The 19371-nt window shown below is 41.3% G+C and overlaps 1 protein-coding gene across 1 annotated transcript; it reads right to left on the bottom strand.

The window, feature by feature from the left end:
* Nucleotides 1-7853: 7853 nt before the first annotated feature.
* LOC142962703 (sodium-dependent phosphate transport protein 2A-like) lies at nt 7854-18006 on the bottom strand. Its single transcript, XM_076103317.1, has 12 exons — nt 17946-18006; nt 17673-17858; nt 17121-17267; nt 16693-16836; nt 14818-14929; nt 14100-14295; nt 12614-12709; nt 12325-12391; nt 12019-12186; nt 11733-11849; nt 8715-8839; nt 7854-8459 (listed from the first exon to the last, which is right to left on the bottom strand). The coding sequence occupies exons 1-12, from the start codon at nt 18004-18006 to the stop codon at nt 7854-7856; spliced, it is 2025 nt and encodes a 674-aa protein (XP_075959432.1).
* Nucleotides 18007-19371: the final 1365 nt, after the last annotated feature.

The raw sequence follows: 19371 nt of genomic DNA, 5'->3' as shown, positions 1-19371 counted from the left end.
CAAAAAAACTATTTTTTTGGAAATAATAGTCAAATTCCGTCAAACCAGTGCCGCCAACCAACTGTCAATAACAGGGAGAGACCCAAAAAAAGCAACATGCTCAGACTGAAGAGAACTCTCTCCATCTGTCTGTTTGTATATCTGCATCGCAATCACAGCCGCACAGACAGAAGCGAAGTGAAAGCCAAATGTACTCATTTGAATGGAGGTGGCATCACAAACTGGACTTGATTGATAGGCATTGTCTCAGTGCTTCATTGTTTTAAGATATGCAAAATGAATTACACCTTCAAATTATTAAATGGTCTGTTTTTGTCATTATTTTTGCACTTGCATTCTTTATCTAATTATCTTGTCTCATGGCATGTGGAGGCTTCGCCAGAGTTTTCTTTCAATTTAGACAAAGTGAACGAGATGAGCCGACAGATTGGACTTAAACATAAAAAGATTAAAAAGATGTTGCCGAACCTCTGCTCCATTTGAATGAAGAGCTGCGGACATGCTGTGGATGTTATATCAGCACTTTATACACTGTTGGGAAAAAAACAACAACACTTTAACGAGTAGAAATTCTTAAGAGTTGAGGCCAAAGAGCACCTACATTCTCAATAATAATCTGTTCATTTCCAGCATGGTCATTCAAATGAAGTATCATTATGATTCTCCAAATGTATAGTATATAAAGGACATATTTACATGAAACAAAACAATGTTATATAATAAACACTACAGCAAGGCAGAGGGTAAATCATAAAATAGATAAGCAATAAACGCCAGCAGATCTTAAAAGACAAACATTTTCCAGAACAGAGGCAACACAGTTTTACAGTACAGTTTGCTTTTGTAACATAAACTGTAAGCAGCCACAGACCAAAACTAGTGGACCTGAGAGGCCAAAGAGGACAGCAGGGATAGTTCACTAATACAATGTGGCTCCAGCTCACATAGAGCTCTGTGAAAAACAATGTAATATGGGAAGGAATACTTGGTCTTGGTCAGTAGCTGCTTAATTGTAGAGTGCTGTCAAGGTGACAGCTGAGAGGAAGAAGCTGGTCCTGAATCTGCTTTTCCTGGAACTGAGAGTCCTACAGCGCCTCCCAGAGGCGTCGGGCAGTTTTCCGCGCCCTGTGTGGTGCTTTCTAGTCCGAGACAGAGCAGTTGCTATACCACACTGTGATGCATTTGGTGAAGATGCTCACGAAGATGTCGTGGTAGAAGTTCACCAGAATCTGAGGAGACACGTGGACTTTCCTCAGTCTCCTTAAAGAGAAGCTGGTGAGCTTTTTTGACCGCAGTGTTGAAGTGTTGAGGGTCCAAGAAATCCTCGGAGACTTGAACACCAAGTAACTTCAACCTCAATCATTTTGCAACTAGCTGGTGAACATGGTGGAACATTTTGCAGCTAAAGAGCCAGATATTTCCCTCAAGAGTTGGAGGAGACCAAAAGCAGAGCTAAAATGTAGGTGCACATTGGACTTACATTCGCCAGAAACACGACTCAAAACATGAACGATAATGTTCCTCTGTAACTTCTGGATGAGCAAATAAGCAACTGTTCGCCATATCAACTTTAAAGGGGACGTCAATTGTGCTCATAACTTGTTATTGAAGGTTTAAAATGATATCAGGGGTAAGGACAGCAAGAAGGAGCAGTATTTGCGTGGATGGATTTTGATGCCTGTAAATAGCTGAACATTCTGTTATTATCTGTGTTACCATCTGTGCAGTGGGGCCAGCTTTTGGAGTCACTTCTGGGCTTTATACATGCACATCATGGGCTCAATGAAATAAGATGTTATATTAATAAATATCTAAAGGAAGCACAAACTGTACAGTGAGAACAGCTTTAATATATCATCATCATCATTTCTATGAACCAGTCCAAGGCAGATTCAGAAGTATAGGGGCCACTGTCTTAATGTGTCAAGTGAAAGTGAAGTGCTTACACACAGCACTGTCCTGAAGTAGCACCCATCAACAAGGAATTAATATCCTTAACCTGAGGGATTCAAAATGATACACGTGTCATTCTTCGCCACCCAATAACTCCACCTTAGCGTGATGTTATTACTTTGCAGTTAAGGAGAGCACTGACGGATCACTCATGTCAGCCAGCTTTGCCCGTGGGCAAGAAGCCTTGCTTTGCTCTTAATACTCAGGTGGATTTTAACATGCAGCACTAATGATTGATCTCTTCTCCTGAAATGTGAACATTATTGTGGGCAAACTTATATTCGCATTTGCCTGTTGTTTGGCAAAATGAATGTGTAACATGTGTATTATGGAAAATTGGCCATTTATTTCTGTTTCAGATCCTGAAGGATAAACAAACACATTGTCCCGCTTCCCTTTCAGTAATTTGATGGATCATTTGTTCCGTGTTATGTGTGTGTGTGTGTGTGTGTGTGTGTGTGTGTGTTTCCAGGTTTTGCTTAATTATGTGCATGTGCATGTGATTAGAGGGCTATCCACAAAAACAAATGAGCTGAGGCAAACTCATCCATGACTCCCGGTCACGACAAAGTACAAGTGAAGAAGTCCAGTTCACACAGCTGAGACTTTATTCTGACTCACTGCTGACACATAACAGACCACATTACATTGACTTCAAGATAACAATGAGTTATTTTACAGTGGTCCCTTAAAAAAGCTTTAAAAGATCTGGCACTCCTTGATGCTTTTGTTACAACATGCTGGCAAGATCTAGTGTGAAAACTATAGTTTTGCCAAGATTCATGTTCCTGTTGCAGACTACGCCTTTATTATATCATTGCCATTTTTAAAAGAGCTGTCTTGTTTAGATAACTTAACAAATGTACATTCAGACAAACTTAAAAGGCATATTTACAGAGGCAGAAAGAAGGGAGGGGACAAGAGCTAAGCTGCAAATCTCGTTGAAAAGGTCAAAGGTCATGGCTATAACAAAACCTGTACTTATGATTAACATACAGGTCATTTTAAATCCTCTTTGTAAGTCTGCTGCCTCATGTTGTATTGCAAACAAATCCCAAATATGGTTATTGTGTGACAGTTTTGAGACATTGACATTGATACTCCTCTTTTGAGACTGTTGGCAGAGGTGGATTCCCTCTGTTTATCTTTACAGACACTTTCCTGACACAAATAAAAATAAAGTTTGGTTCAGTTCAATTAAAGTCCCAGAAAGCTCAGTCATCTTCAACACTGACCAAATCACAAGCGGGGACAGATTGAATATTATTTGGCAGGAGTTCTCCTCACTGTTAATTAGAGCTAATCATTTTCAGCTGGCGAGACACCGCTCAACCGTCTCACGGGATCTGGGGCGCTCATGGCACATCTTAAATTTGTAATGCTGAAACCAACACCTCATCTCACATCTTACATGAAATTATGTTTTTACTTTGAGTCGGAATGCTCTGCCTCATGTTTATGTGTCTTTTCTGGTGTTTATTATCTACACTGGTATACATATTTATCTATTTTTTTATATCAATCAATGGTGTTGAAATATTTATATACTATTGTGATGTTTGTAGTTTAGAGCATACTGAAAGTAAGATACTGAAGCTAAAATGTGAAAAGTATAAAGATAAATGTCATATAGAGCTAAAGATAAACATTTCATTGAAATATAGTTTTAATTGACCAAAAATGTGTCAACAGCAAGCCAGATGTGCAGGAAATGAAAAATGCTAACGTACAGTTACATGTCAGATTGTATTGCTGGGCACCAAAGAAGATCATTCGTGTGCTTTGTTCCCACCTTGTCCTGTTTGTCTGGAAATCAGGCTGCTGGTGCGATGCTGTTTTCTACTTTTCCCTCCTGTCCTGCTGTTTATGTTCTGATCTGTTTATACTTTCTGCAGATCATGATGACAAAGAGTTTTTAAAAACCAATCTGTCCGATTCCTGGTGCATCTGAGCTTCTTTTCTCATTAACTTGTGTTTTATTGCATATTTCTGGTGTTAACTTTAAAAGCCTTAGTCCTTTTTGTCTCATGTTATGCAAATAGAAAAGCATCTCCTGTGTGTCGCTGTGGTTCTTCTCAATGTTGTACACAATTTGTAACAACTGGTCGGAGCCTGAAAAAACAAATATTGGTATTAAAGGAATGTATCAACACATTATGCAAGATTTATTATCAACCCGATGCTTGAATTATTTCCCAACACAGCCAAAATTACACATGGCCCAGAGGTTGAAGATGTAATACCACATTTCATCATAGAGACAAACGTAATTATGAAAACATATGGAAATTGTTGCCAGGGAGAGAGCTTGTTTTGCCTCAAAAACTTGGTCTCTCGCTCTCTCTCTCTCGCTCTCTCTCTCTGCTCTAGTTGCATTCACTACAAATGTGTTGTGCTGCTAAGGATGTAATTATGTGTTTTCAGCACAGATAATGTGCAGTACTATAAACTCATGGGGAGAAAACCTCTTCGCTGGTTGATTGAGATACATTTGTTAATGCATGCACTCTGACAACATTTATTCAACATTTAACATGAATGTTGTCAAGGTGACGTGGACTACAAATGCTTGATTCTCAACTCTGTCACTGTTTAACAGGCTTCCTTACCAGCTGTGGCCTACACGCCTCTCCTACACTTAAAGCACATCAGAGTTTTAGTTATTACACTTCAACATACTTTCATAAATTCTGCCTCACTCTGCCATGGCCATCGAGGTCTGATCCTGCACTGGTGTGTGCAGGCATGCGGGTCTATCATCGAATCAAAACAAATGTTCACATTCAAATGCATCATCACGTCTCCATTAAGTTAAGCACAGCCATATCGTAGTTAAAAGAAGAACAAATGCAAACACATAAAACAAAACGGGCGCTGCTTAAATATGAAATGTCATTAATAGCCAACTGGATATGTGACAAAGAAGTAAAAGTGAAATGAGAACATTTGGCTGCATGGATGAGACTGAAGCATTTTCTGCAGGTTTGGGTAACATGTGTTCCCAAAAGGCCCACACATTGCTGACTTAACAGCCACTGGCCATGTTGAATAATAATGGATCATTTTCAGCTCTGTTTCTCTGGTTATTATTTTAGAGACCATGAATAGATGAAAAAAAAAAAAAAAGATATATATATATAAAATTAATACATTTTCCAAAATGTATCCATTAGTTCTTTTTTAATTTGATGTTTTGAACCTGCATGAATCTCAAGTGCCAATGTATGAGTAAAATGTATTATTTCACATCTGGCTGAGATTTGTGGACAGAATGAACAATGAAAAGTTGCAGCTTTTTGTTAGCACATACTATTTAGTTCATTCTGTTAATGTGTTTGTAAGACCACGACAATCATTTGTAATCCTCTTATTTTACTTTAGGGCAAGACAGGTCATGGCTACCAAGTGAAAACCTGTTTAAAAGTAAATGATTACTGCACTTGACCACCTATTCCTGAGGAAAAAAGAGATATATAGCAATCTTTTCTTTAGCAATTGCTGGTTCAGCAAGCAATCTGGCCTAATTTGCTTTGTATTAGTGAGCATGCATGGCCATTATTCTTAATCATTAAGCGCTATTAGACATACATTAATCCAATGACTAGCACTAGTCATTGCGAAATGCTTTGGCAGCAAAATCTGAGGGCTTGAGGGTTGAAAAGGTTCATGACTTCAGCCCTACATGAAGTATGTTGTGAACACGGCAGAGAAGGGATTTACTTCCTTGTACTGTAAAAACACAATTGCTCTTTCTCTCTCACACACACACACACACACACACACACACACACACACACACACACACACACACACACACACACACACACACACACACACACACACACACACACACACACACACACTATGTCACCTGGAGAGGGATGTGTAATAAATGATTGTCAGTGAGCATGTGTTGGGATCAGATTCCACTTCATATAAACACAATAATCACATTAGAAAAAATGTCACAGAAATAGAATTGTTTGCACATCCTAGAGAAGTGAAGAAAAAGGGTCATTCAGGAGCATGCACATTTGAATCAGTGTCAGTCTTTTATTTTTATCTGATAATAATGTAGTGGCTTAAAAACAGTGGAGATGCCAGAGAGCGCTGGCAGCTCCGGGTCCCCGCTGTGAAGCCCTAGACACGAGGACCTGGAAGGATCGTGACCCGACCCTGATGGACTCCATCCAGACTGCAGTTCCCAACAGATAATCAGCACTCACATCAGCTCTCACTCAGAGAGGAGAGCGCTGCTGCACAACAGGTGTGTTTCTGTGTGTGGGTGCAGGAGTGAGTGTCAAGGTAGATTTCTTGTTTCTGGCTCCCCTTCCTTTTCAGACTGCTCTCGATTGCCTCCGGGGTTCACGTTAGACTCAGCCGAGATGATGCAAACTCTGTCCAGACTGCTATGTCTGGTGGAGAGGATGGCTGCATCTCATTTAAAAACCCCAAAACTTTAAAGATCATGGCAGGATCAGAGGAGTGTGATGAGACGAAGCTGCTTTTGGAGAAACAAAGTGTCTGGAGTGTACGTTTGCAGATTAGTGGGGTCCACAAAAAAAAAAAAAAAAAAGGACACATTTTCCTTCATTCTTTCAAGTAAGACACACGACACACAAGAATGAATGAAGTTCATCTTTTGGGCAGTTCTGAAAGAGAGTAGTTATTTATTGTTCTTTCATCCTCTTTGTAAAGCGCTCTTCAAAGTCTGCCACCTTAAAAGTGAAAGAGTCAAACTTTATTCTCTTGTTAAATTAACAGACTTCAAGCAGGGACTCAACATTTCTTTAACGCACGATGAATTGTGACAGTGCCACAGAGAAAACGGCACATATTCACACATTCAACAACACCTCCCGAGTGTGCATTCTCTCCCACTTAAACAAGCACACACACACACACACACACACACACATTCATATACTCCTTTGTAGATAACATCAAGAAGCAAACGTGATGATTATTTGAATCCTTTGTTGTGCTTGTGTGTATTCAGGTGCCCACATACACTTATATAACAACATAATGATTAAACATGTATCCACTCCGTAATACGATTCTTTATCATTAAACTTTGGGCTAACAACCTTTTTTTATCCGCCTGCTCTTGACACAAAAACATGAAAAAAAACATAAACATAAAATGTATGAACTTTACACGCAGGACTTCTGAATCCTTAGGTTTGTACTCACTCGAACATAAAGCCTTTGTGTGGTTATTGACTGGTCATTGCAAAAGGCTGGAGAACATGGCTGTTCTGCAAATGTTGTCAAAAGTGCAAAATGATCCACTGAAACTGGTTTCTGAATACATTTGCTGCACAATTCTGTTTGCTAGTTCGAGCTGCTCTGTGGAGCGCTTCTTGTAAACAAACACAATTGTACATGTTTCCATTTTATGTCATACATTTTTTTGTTTTATATACCATCCCGCTCTGTTCACATCAATGTTAACTAGATGGCCATCCTCTTCTCCGCTGCCTTTGTTTGATGCATTGCTACACTTTTGGCTGAAACAAAATGGGGACACACTCACAAAACCATTGCTCCAAAGCACCACTAGTGGTCAAAAACAGTGCACCTTTAATACAGTTACCATGCTACATTTTATGCTCTGTTTATGTAGCTCTTCATCAATTAAGTTTCAAAGTTCATCATTGATCTTAACAAAAGGTGACAAAAAAAAACTCATCTTCATCAGCAGATGGAGCTTGCTCTGTTGGATGAAAATCTCATACTGAGCTCACGATATTTAGCCTGGCTTTGGGAGGCTACACTCTATTCATTAATCAATTAATAATCAGAAACGAGTTTATCTTTAAATCATTATAAAATCTCATTCTCTCAATCCATCTATTGCCTTGATACTGACAAAATGCAATGTTTCATCAGTTTGACTACAGCGGAGTGCTGTTACACCGCTCTAACCCTTTTAATCTCAGCACCCTCACACCTGGTCTGCTCTCATCCAGGTAGTCCAGGGCTGGGTTGTCATAAGCCAGCTGTGCCCTCCTCTGGGGGGACTCTTTCTGCGTGTTGACAGAGGTCGCCTGTGTTGATACAGGCTCCTCTTCTTCGTCTTCTTCGTCTTCTCCCTGTCCCTCCTGGAATGCAGAGCCGCAGCAGACAGTCGCCTTGGTGACAAGCCGGTCGAGCGGTTTGAGAGAATGCATCCACTTGGGCAGGAAGTCCCAGCTCTGGAGCTTCGTGGGCAGATGGCGAGGGCTACGGGCCTGCATCACATTTACCATGGTGATGAAGATGGTCACACCCAGGAAAGGAGCCCCAATGCCAGCCATCACTCGCCAGCCTGCCAGCGAGAGGCCCAGCACCAGCGACGGCAGGAGCAAGAAGCAGAGGAGGAGGTACAAGACTGCAAACCAGCGGTACTTGGCGGTGCGCTCACCGAGGACACGAGCCATCGTTATCGGCAGGCGTGTGAAGGGAAGAGGATACCACAGCAGAATACCAAAGACATTGAAGAAGAGGTGACAGAGAGCAATCTACGTGGAATGAGAAGATAAAAAGATGCAGTGTGTCAGTCAATGTTTGTTGTCACTGTCATTTAAATCCTCAGAGAGGATTGAATGGATTGAATGTCATCATGTGACATTCAATCCATTCAATGACACAAGATTGTCCGTGTTTTTTTTTGTGTACAGGAAAAACACATTTGTTTTACTTTCAATGTGGGAGGGTGTTGGTAATGGTGCATTCACTTTACTTTTGCTCTTGCATCTGATAAAGCACTGGCTTACTTGTATGGCGGCTGCTAGCTTGTTGCCCGGACTTGCCAGAGCTGCCAGCAGGGCTGTGGCAGTGGTGCCGATGTTGGACCCGAGCGTGAGGGGATAGGCCCGCTCCAGGCTGATCACACCAATACCTGAGGGAGACGAAAGAAACATACTGCGTCAGGGGACACGAGGACATTAAATAGAGATGGATAACCAGGAAATGCTGCATCTACAAGAGATAAAAGTGGGATTATTTCATTGGGGATTACATTTCTGAAAAGTTGATACAAAACTGAATGCACTGCTTTTACAAGAATAACAAGCAGAATAAAACCACATCAACAAAATAAATGTACTGAACACTGTTGAGAGCCATAGAGGCTGTTCGCCTAAAAATGCTTTAAAAACAACTATTTGAATTAGTCAAACCATATGACTCAAATTACATCTCAGATAAATAAACAACATCAAATATAATTTGTACTTGGTGATGAACAAAAGCCAATATTACAAAAAAACAACAGCGGAATAGAGACTGAAATAGTTTGCCAGATAAGATGACTAATGACTGTCAAATGAGTGGATGCTTGACAGCAACTGACAACCAAAGCAGCACCAATGCTGCAATAGTCTACATGTAGTTAAATATACTGAAATAGAGGGAACATGGTTGCTCTTTATCTGTTATTTTCTAGTTTGTTTTCAATACCTGATACTATGACCTATAGTCACAGCGGTTGAAGGGAAGGTAAAGCTAAAGTCTAACATAAAATAAGCAGAAATGTTTAATTAAGTGTATCTGAGGATTGGAAATCATCCATGTGTATTAGTCTCTTGCCTTGTAGCTTTTTTTCCCCCAAGCTGCTTAATTACTCCTGTTTTAAATGATACATGATTCCCATCTCACATTTATCACCGAGTAGCAGGCTGATGACTCAGTCATCGCTGATTTTACATGCTTCATTTAGCCAGTGGCATACAATACCGGTTATGCAACATGTTCTTACAAACTTCACAAGACTCGATCAGTGGAAATGAGCAGGGTTGTGTCCTTATTTGGCCTCGTCTAGCTGGTAAATGAGCTATTAGCCAACAAGGAAATGTATGGTTTTCTCCTGTTAGTATGAGAACAAAGTCATCTTGATTAGCCATTAAATACATGACAAGAGCAGTCAGGTAAACCTTTGCTCAATGTAAAGTTAACAATTACTGTAGTGAATGTCTGTTCAGAGGTTGTGGTGTTTGAATTTATAACTCGGTGCAAAAAACAGTGGCCTTGGAAACAACAGCCCAGTTTACGAGCTGCTGGATTACAGCGGCGATTCGTCCAGGTTTGACTGACAGTAAAACGCATGAGCTGCTGTTTTCAGCGTTTGACGTTCTCTCTCTCTTCCACAACAACTTTAAAACAAAGTAATCACACATGACATGAACATGAAATGAGATCACCTAAGCTCACAAACGCAGTGGCAAACCTCAAATGCCAGAAGCAGAGTCCAGACTGATAGCCACCGCTGCACATTGCTGGCCCACTCAAGGACAAGATCTGATACTCTGCACAGTTAGAGTCCGGTTTAATAAGACATTATAAGAGACTCCCCGAGGGGTTTGCACCAAATGAAACATGATGAGATGAGAAGAAGCTTCACATCAGTCCAACCTTGACTGGGCCGATGTTGGAATCGCCCCCGGACTATAAACAGAACTTTGTCAAAGATCACCCAACACAAAGAGGAGAAAACTAACCAAACGGAATGTTTAAGAGTTGTACTACTTCTCAAAGAAAAATTGCAATGACAAACTATAATATATGATAATACAATTGGATTTTGCATATGATGTAGAACCAACAAAAGTACCACAGATTAGCCATCAGGCTGCTACGAATAACTGTACAATTTACCAGCTAGTATTTCTATAGAGAGAATAAAGTGCTGGACAACTGCCGGGGATCAAATCGTTGTTTAACATTACTCACATATCTCTTATATCCTGTAATAACCAAGCGACGCTGCCACAGGTTTCACACTCACACTGAGGTCTTGACTACACAAGGTTAAGTTTGATATTATTCCGTACTTTAATGGCCGGGGGTGTTTTAAAATGGTTCGGCCTCCTGTGGTCACTGAGGTGGGCGGCGGTCAAGAACAAGAAAGATCGAACACATCCAAGAGAGTAAAACAAATCCATGCAGCAAGTTTTCTGCTCATGCTGTGTTGTGTTCATACTGCATGCTATTAGCAGCCACGCAAGTGAGACAAGGGTACAAAAACCCTGCAGGTCACCAAGAATTGATCAAGAACAGTACAAACAAGAACAGTTCAAACTAATCTGTCAAACTAAGAGCTTTTATCAAATATCTCTTGCTAGACACAAACCTTCAACCACTGTAAACTCATTGTGCATGTCTCCACTGAATCTTTAGCTGTTTTTCCACAGTTGTGGTGTCTTGCAGAATACAATCACATGGTTTCCAAGAGAAAAAAGGACATGTGTTGATAATATATTTAGGCCTTAAATTGATTAAAAACCATAATATTAAATGATATCTATTCAATTGCCTTTAAAGCAACATCTATTATTTTTCTTACGACAGATGTTGGTTTTACATAACAGTTTGGTGAAAGCATTGCTGGGGGATGTCATCATATTTCATGAGTCTACAGGAAGATAACAAATGTATGAGGTTTTAATAACAGGAACAAACTAAATGATGTAAGTGTGTAGCTCTTTGCAGCCCTCTTAGTGGGGTTATTATCATATTTCTGCTTGTTCAGTATCTTGTCTGTTTTTATCACATATTCCCCTCAGTTTTTATGTTTTGGCATTATCTTTTCAATGCACATAGATTTACATTGGATTTAGTTTCCCATGATGCTGATGAGTTTTTACTTCTGCTTACAAGTCTTTTCTAGGTCATACATACTGTACCTACACATTTCTCACGTTAACATTTTATCATATAAATGTTTTACCTTCATTTTTTACAGAATGTAACATATAATCTCCACGATTTGTGTTGCAAAAGCATATTTCACCCACCTACTAGGGGAGTCATGGCTGAAGTGAAGACAGAGCTACTCTGGACCACAAACGTTACCCCTGCACCCACAAGCATGGCCAAGTATCCTGACAGCCACCCACACGGATACGGCAGGTCTGTTGAGATAAAGAGAGGAGCGATGGGAGTTACCCACATGTATCAACACCTGTATCTTTTTCACAGCCTCTTTCGTCTAATTTGCATCCAAGAAGACTGCATCATGCATTTGCAGTTGCTACAGGATAACCTGTGTCAAACCTCCAGCAGCTCAAAAGGCAAGCCCACCTGTGTTGACGACTTTATGGATGACCTTTGCGACTTGGCCTTTAAGAAGAGAGTTGAGCAGTTTGACCAGAAGCAGCAGACAGGTACAGAGGACGGCCAGAGAGCCTGCCAGGAGAATCAGGCCCACCGCGAGGTCCGACAGTCGCGTGGACGCAAACAAATGCATACCTGCAGAGTGACAGCACCAACAATCATCAGGAAATGATCCCACAAACTATACTATACTGAAAGAAAATGCATACAAGAAAAGCACTGTACACTTCACAAGAGAAGGAGTGTTACAAATGTTATTGAGTTTCAACTCACACTTCAGTGAAGATTGGGACATGCCATGACTGGGGCCACAGTTTGCAGTGCTCACATTGCCAGTGGACTGTAGAAAGAAAGAAAGAAAGAAAGAAAGAAAGAAAGAAAGAAAGAAAGAAAGAAAGAAAGAAAGAAAGAAAGAAAGAAAGAAAGGAAGGAAGAAAGAAGCATCTGTGATGAAAACACAAATTTGCAGCACAGTTCACTGGCAGCAGTGCCATGCTCTATTTGGCGCCAGAGTGTGACACAATGTGTCTACATGTGCAGGAGACAGCAGTGGAGCTATTACCATAACAAGGTCAGTCTGGCACCATTCTTTCACCAGGCTCCTGTTCCTCATGTCCTCATTCCCCATGGCGATCCCTGTGATCACACACTTGTCGAGCTGAGGAGGGAAATAAAGGAGAAATATTCTTCTCATCTTTGAAATTCAGTGAGTCAAAGGAGAGCATGGTTATAGTTTTCGAACTGCAGTCATTCAGTCACATCCTCCACAACAGCTGTCCAAGACACTTAGGACAACTAACTGACTCTTCGTTAGGCTCCGCCCCCCTTAGTTAGAGTTGCAATACCTATCAAGCTTTCCAGCCTTCTGCGGCACATATGCAGTTAAAAAAAAATACCGGCGGCAGATTTACCACTCAATTTTCAAAACAATGGGTCCTTGATTTCAGACAGAGGTAGAAAAAAAAAAAACAGGCTTCTAATTTCTAGACAGCAACCGACAACTTTGCCAGCCAAAATGGCAACTGTTTCAAGCTAGCTAGTGGGGCTTTTCCACGAAAGACATTTAACCTTGCTGGTTTAATTTAGCTGCTTTGATTTGAGGTTCCTGGTATCGTGCATGCTGGTTCCCTGTCAACGTCATCTGGAACACTTAACAGAACGGCGCCATCGTTAGTGTTTTTAGTACCACCTGTTACTTCCGCCGGCTAGTGAGCCTTTTTTTCTTTTAAAATGAGAATCATGTAAAAGAGGTCTTAAATGTATCACTGATATGATGCTAAAAGACTTTAGCTAAAGCTGCATGTCGCAGTCACAAACGTGTCATCCTCACCAGTGATGATCAATGAAGAAGACATAGAAAATAAGATTGTTCTTGCATTGTAATGAAGAGCTAGTTAGCCCTAGCGTTACAGCTACGACTGTTATTTCAATCTAACGTTACCCTGACTGTCTGCTTAGCTTTTCACTTATAATGACATCTGAAAAGCCTTTTAGGAAGATTTCTAACCAAAGTAATAGAGAAATGCAACACTATCCCGGGTTCATTGCTGGGGTTGCTGCATGTAAACTTCTCCATATTCAATAAAGAGCAGGTTAACGTTGAGTGTGTAGCATCCAGGACCTATAGTGGGGGAAATACTACACAGTGTATGCTGTGCTAGTTGTAAAACAGGGCTTTTTATAACTTAAACTGTAACACACAAACTAATGTAATCTGCTCACTGGCCTGCAAAGCCCCTCGGTTACTTCTGTAGGCAGTAAGCTAGTTAGCAGGACTTGTTAATGATTGCGCCATTCGTTAAAGCTGACAAACACAGTATTTAGTCCATTCCGTACACTTGTGTTCTTGTGTTTTTCAGTTTTAAAAAAATAGGCAAAAAAGCCATTATCCTCCAAACTCTTCGAATGCCTAGCATCGCTCTTACTACAGAAATCCAAAGATTGACAGTCCCACCATTGTTATAGTTGCTAAGCTATAGTTGGACAATCTGTTTGGGCGAGGGATTTCGCAAATGGTCAGTTACGAGAATGCTGATTGGCTGATTTACCTGTATGATGAGTTTGGTGACAGGCTCGGTGATGACCTTGAGCATCTCGGGTGCTTCCTCCCCTGGTTGAAGCTTGAAGCTGGTGACCAACAGGTGCGACAGCTTGGCCATGAGGCCGCTCGCCAACTCCAGTGGCAGCAGAACCAGCACCGACAGCCAGTTGAAGCAGTCGTGGATCGTTGCCCCGGCAAAGGCACTGCAGTGGATCACAATCAATTTCCGCGTTATCTAAGGTCAGCCATCAGCATGATCAACTACTCAAAAAGATTGCTTGTTAATCTGCTTTTCATACCCTGCCTTTTTGGGATGTGTCTGATGTAATGGGTATTTTAGTTTTGACTCAGTGTGTGAGTATTATTAAAGTTTAATAAATTGTATTTATTTTACCAGACACAGATTAAGCAACGTGCCATCTGTTCAGTGACGTACATTTTCACGTCAAAGGGTTAGGGGTGTGAGAGCAATGTGGATTGGTGGCATTATTGTCACTGTTGTAGAAAATACGCTCAAACGGAGGCTGAAGCAAAGAGGCAGCGAGCAGCTGCTAATGATCCCCCTTCACCCTCCTCTGCTTTCTTCTCTGCACGTTCAGCACTTTCCCCCTTCATTCCTCCATCTCCCCACTTATCCTCTTCAGTTTTCCATTTCAATTTCTTCTCCCCTGCTCTTCAGCCTTCCCCTGCACTCACCCTCTGCCCCGCCACTGTTCTTCACCCACCGTTGAAACTCGGTCCGCTCTGCCGCTTGCATCATGGCCACTATGGTGTTTGTGACTGATGTCCCAATATTGGATCCCATGATGATTGGAACAGCCGACCTCACCTCTAGCACTGTGAGGTGAGACCACGTAAAACATCTTACGTGAAAGTAATCACTCTTAGAACTATATGCAGAGCTAAACAAAAACATTGTAAATGGATAAATGTCCGCATTCATTGAATGATAATGCATCGCGCACATGAGAATAAGACATGACCTTTTGCGTTTTAATTGGGATAAAAGGGGATTGTAATTTGCAGTTGAGTGGAAGCAGCTTAGCCCTCACAGAGGTTCATTGTTGAGGATGTCTTTAATGATGATGACCCACGAGACACGTTCACGTAAGCAATGCATCTCTTTTTCTCTTTGATAATAACTTATAATCTTTCTCCTGGCTCCCTTACAGAAAGGATTTAGAAGCACAGCGGCAGCTCCTGCATACTGATATCCTTCACTTTAACCACTGTAATGAAAGAGGGGAGACCTCGGAGGCTGCGCTCATTAGAAACAGACAGGTCATAACCTCACCATGTAATGGTCTTAGGAGGCATGATAAGCTAAAGGCTGAGCTGTTGGGAGATTACAGGGTGTGAAATGGTTTGATTTCATTATATCTGATCCCAGTCTGACCTGCTGGAGTACAATAATTCTCAGATGTTTTTTGCAAATGGCCACTGCATCAATCTCAAAATGTCAATTTCAGGTCAGTAAATCAGTCAGTGTATGGTAGAAATCTCACATAAGAAAGATTCAATTATGCCTCGTTAATTTAGTCACTGATTTTATTTTTCTTATTGTCAAAAGGTTCCCATGGAAAGACACAAAACATTAATAAATGTATTCCACTGAGTAGTTTCTGTGTAGCTAACACCTGATATAGCTTATTATGTGCCCAGACTTCCCTTGTTTGACCACCAAAAACTATTATAAACGACATGGGCATTGTAGATTCATTTGAGTCACTCCCACATACACCGTTTGGTTACCAAAAATACAAGGGCACCAAATGTGTATCCATCCGTAGCTGAAAATAGTCCCCAACAAATGCTCTAGTTACTTCCCTTTGAGTAATATTTGCCAAAAACTACAGTGTCCAGCGGTTTCAGGAAAATATTTTGCCTTTTTAAAAATGACAATATGAATTGGATATGGAAAACAGGATTATGTCGTTGGTAAGAATGAATGGGCTTGGAGCTGAGAACCACACAAGAAGTTGCAAAGTATTGAGAAAGTTACTAACACATCATTAGGTCTTTGTTTTGGCCTTTTCGTGGGATCAATACAGAATAACAGAATAAACCTAATCCTTGAAATGATGTTATCGGAGAATGTACTTCTGCTAGTTTACTCCTGGCTGTTGGAGAAAATGAATGCATGTGTATGTACATACAGAGCTGAATCTTCTGCTGTCCTAATATTCATTTACCTGCCAACACTTATGTATTTAACCTAAGCTATATTCACTGATTTGGTCCATAATGCTAAGCAGCAAATCACGTGACATAAATTACTGTATCCTCCATAAGGAACACATCATGAAAGAAAACTGAGATTGTAACACAGATTAATTCATAGGGATCAATCTATTTGTTATTGCCACACATGCAACATGGGAGTCTTTTCTGTATTCATTGCTATGTTACTGTTTCTTGTTTACTGTAATATGTTTGCATACCTAATAATAGCCTAGAGAGCCACACAACATATATCTCAGAATAAATGAGGCCAGTCTGGAGAATTTTTCTATTCCACAGTCTTATTTAAAACCTAAAATAACTTGTGCTACGCTACACGGTGCTGGCACATTTACACCGACTTTTATGCTCCTACTCACATCCGGAGGCCACCAGACTGACGACAATGGAGGTGGAAGTGGATGAGCTCTGGACCAGCACCGTAACCAAGATCCCCACCACCAGCCCTGCCACAGGGTTAGACAGCACTGCATTGTCCTGGAAAATTCCCCCTGCCACTTTACCTGGTTAGATATGCCGCCCATATACACACACAGACACACAAACAAAAAAATGCTGGTCTCAGATATGACACAATTGCCAAGAGCAATGTTAAACAAAATTCAAACCTCTTGTTTCCCCAAAATCCAGAAAGGTCACTAGATGAAGCTTTGTGGTAAATTATACAGCAGAGCCCCCGTAGGACAGTGTGAACTGCTCTGCAGTGACTCACCTATTTGTCAAGCATCAACTGGCTGAGTCACTATCAACCCGCTAAGGGGGGCAGTGAGGGTTATAGTATACTTACCTCCTGCTAACTGGAAGGCAGAGCTCAGCGTGTCCAGGGAGCAAACGAAGAGGAAGAAGAGGATGAGGAGGAGAGGGATCTTGGATAGATTGATAAGGAGCTGCCTGGTCTTGTTCTGACTCACTGCTGTGGTCTGCGGAGAGCTATCTGTTGAAAACAACAACTGTTGAGTACAAAGTTATCAAAAAATATATCACAGATTAACACACAAATGTGGTATGTTTAGCTTTTACTTCACTCTATGTTTCCCATTCTTTGTTCTGGATGAGAGAGATGGACTCAGTAAGCTATCTCACATAATGGGGAGAAAAAAGCTATCTGACAGACTACATTACCCATATGCAGCCAAATGCTGCTGAGTGACAGCAGGACTTAGCCTTTGTTGCCCAGACTGCATGATCTCACTGGCCCTGTGTGTCTTTGAGCATGTCTTTATCTAATGAGCATGTGGTTTGGCTTCTGCTGCTGTTATTTGCCTTTTTCGAACCCATAAGACCTGCTGCCAACGCAGGACATGAGTGCAAAATTCTCCTTCTAACGCCACTCTTGTACCTTTCTGTTTCGGGAGTCTGTCCGTCTCCCTGAATGCAGGTTTGCTGGAGTGATGATTGGTATGTTGGTTATGGCCCTCAAATCTGCTGCAGAGGTCGAGGGTGGAGCCAATGCCAGACTCCCTGTCCTCCTCCTGCGGGAGTTTGGGCTGTGAGGAGAGCCGAGTGCCGTGCATCCTCATCCCCCCTCATAAAGAATAACAAAAAGCATACATTTCAAGCATTTCAAAGACATGAAAAACCAGAATGATGGGAATTGAAGCCAATAAGTTACCATTGTAGTGGAGCCCTGTGCTCCGTCCAGAGGACACTATAGTTATAGATCGAGACGACATGTTGCTTTGAATGCTGTGTGGGGAAAGGGAGGAAATTGAAAATCACAGGTTAACGCCGTTGTAGAGGGCGACACATGTGAGTGTGAATTTGTTTATCAGCCACCTGCAGCAGTAAAAACAACCCCAAGGAGACGAACGTGTGTGTATACGAGCACATGTCTCACCACGCTACTCAGATCAACAGACAAGCAATTAGAAGGGAACAAAGGCGGCCCACACTGTAATTGCCAGCTGTCCTTGGTTTCGAGGTCAAACCGAACGCTTGAACATACACCGCGAGGCATCGCCTCGCCTCTCAACAAATATACGCCTTGTCAGAATCAATAAGGAAACATCAGTTTCCATGTAACTTGTCTTGCCCTCCATTTCCTGCAGCTGCAAGTCAGCTCTTAAAGGGACTCTCCACTGTCTATAGTGCAGCAACTCCCTCCAAAGATTTTCATGCTCTCGGTTTGATAAGAAACATTTTATTTTTTTTTTTACCCCCTTTTCATGTCAGCCACTTTGCCATATTTTGGGGACTCCAGTGTAGGAGGGAGTACTAATGTGTCTCTGTAAAGCAAAGAGGATGGAAGTGAGTTTAGTAATTACAGGAGTCGAAATTGCAGTAATTAGTCGCTGCATCATTCTCATTCTGTGTGGCATCCTCCAGCAGGTTCTGATGTGCAGAGAGGCCCTGTTCGCCCTGTATGTGAGAGTGAGACAAGTTCCATAGATTGCAGCTGAATGTACTTGAGCATATTCTTTAAGTCACTGTCTTACATATCGTCTCTGTGCGGTTTATGTTGCGCCGAAATCTTTCTACTTGAGATTTACTTTTAGTAACAGTTGTCAGTGAGTGATGGCTGACATGCCAACATTGTCCAAAGGATCTATGAGCTGTTGGTCCCTTCTAGATAAAACGACAATTAATAAATTATTCATTCCAAATAACACCAGAAAGCTTCAGTATTTGATGACGCAAAGTCACTCAACATACATTTTTGGTATTGACATACGCACTAAAGTATCTTACCTTGTCTGAAACAGTCTACGGTGTTGTGTATGACACCCTGGAAAGGAAAGCATCAAACTGAAGTGTAACTCAGCTTTAAATATACCACCAGGTAACACCCCATCTCTCGTCGATTAACTTGCGCCACCATCACAGACCTCACTGTTAATCAATAACACAGAGACACAACTTAACGATGCACGGGGTGGGAAAGCACGTTGTGTATTAGGTGATGAATGATGTTTGTTCAAACAGCTATTTTTCCCCCTGACTTGGGGCCAGATAAGGAGTTCAAGATGAAGAGGACTGTTTGATGTGATTGATGATCACCGTTGTTGTTGGAAGTTCTTCTAGTTCCACGTGCAAGAGAA

This window comes from Anarhichas minor, unplaced genomic scaffold (assembly GCF_050575085.1).
Source record: "Anarhichas minor isolate MPS153535 unplaced genomic scaffold, ASM5057508v1 ptg000028l, whole genome shotgun sequence".
NCBI classification, from domain to species: domain Eukaryota; kingdom Metazoa; phylum Chordata; class Actinopteri; order Perciformes; family Anarhichadidae; genus Anarhichas; species Anarhichas minor.
This window is presented reverse-complemented; position numbering and strand designations above follow the sequence as displayed.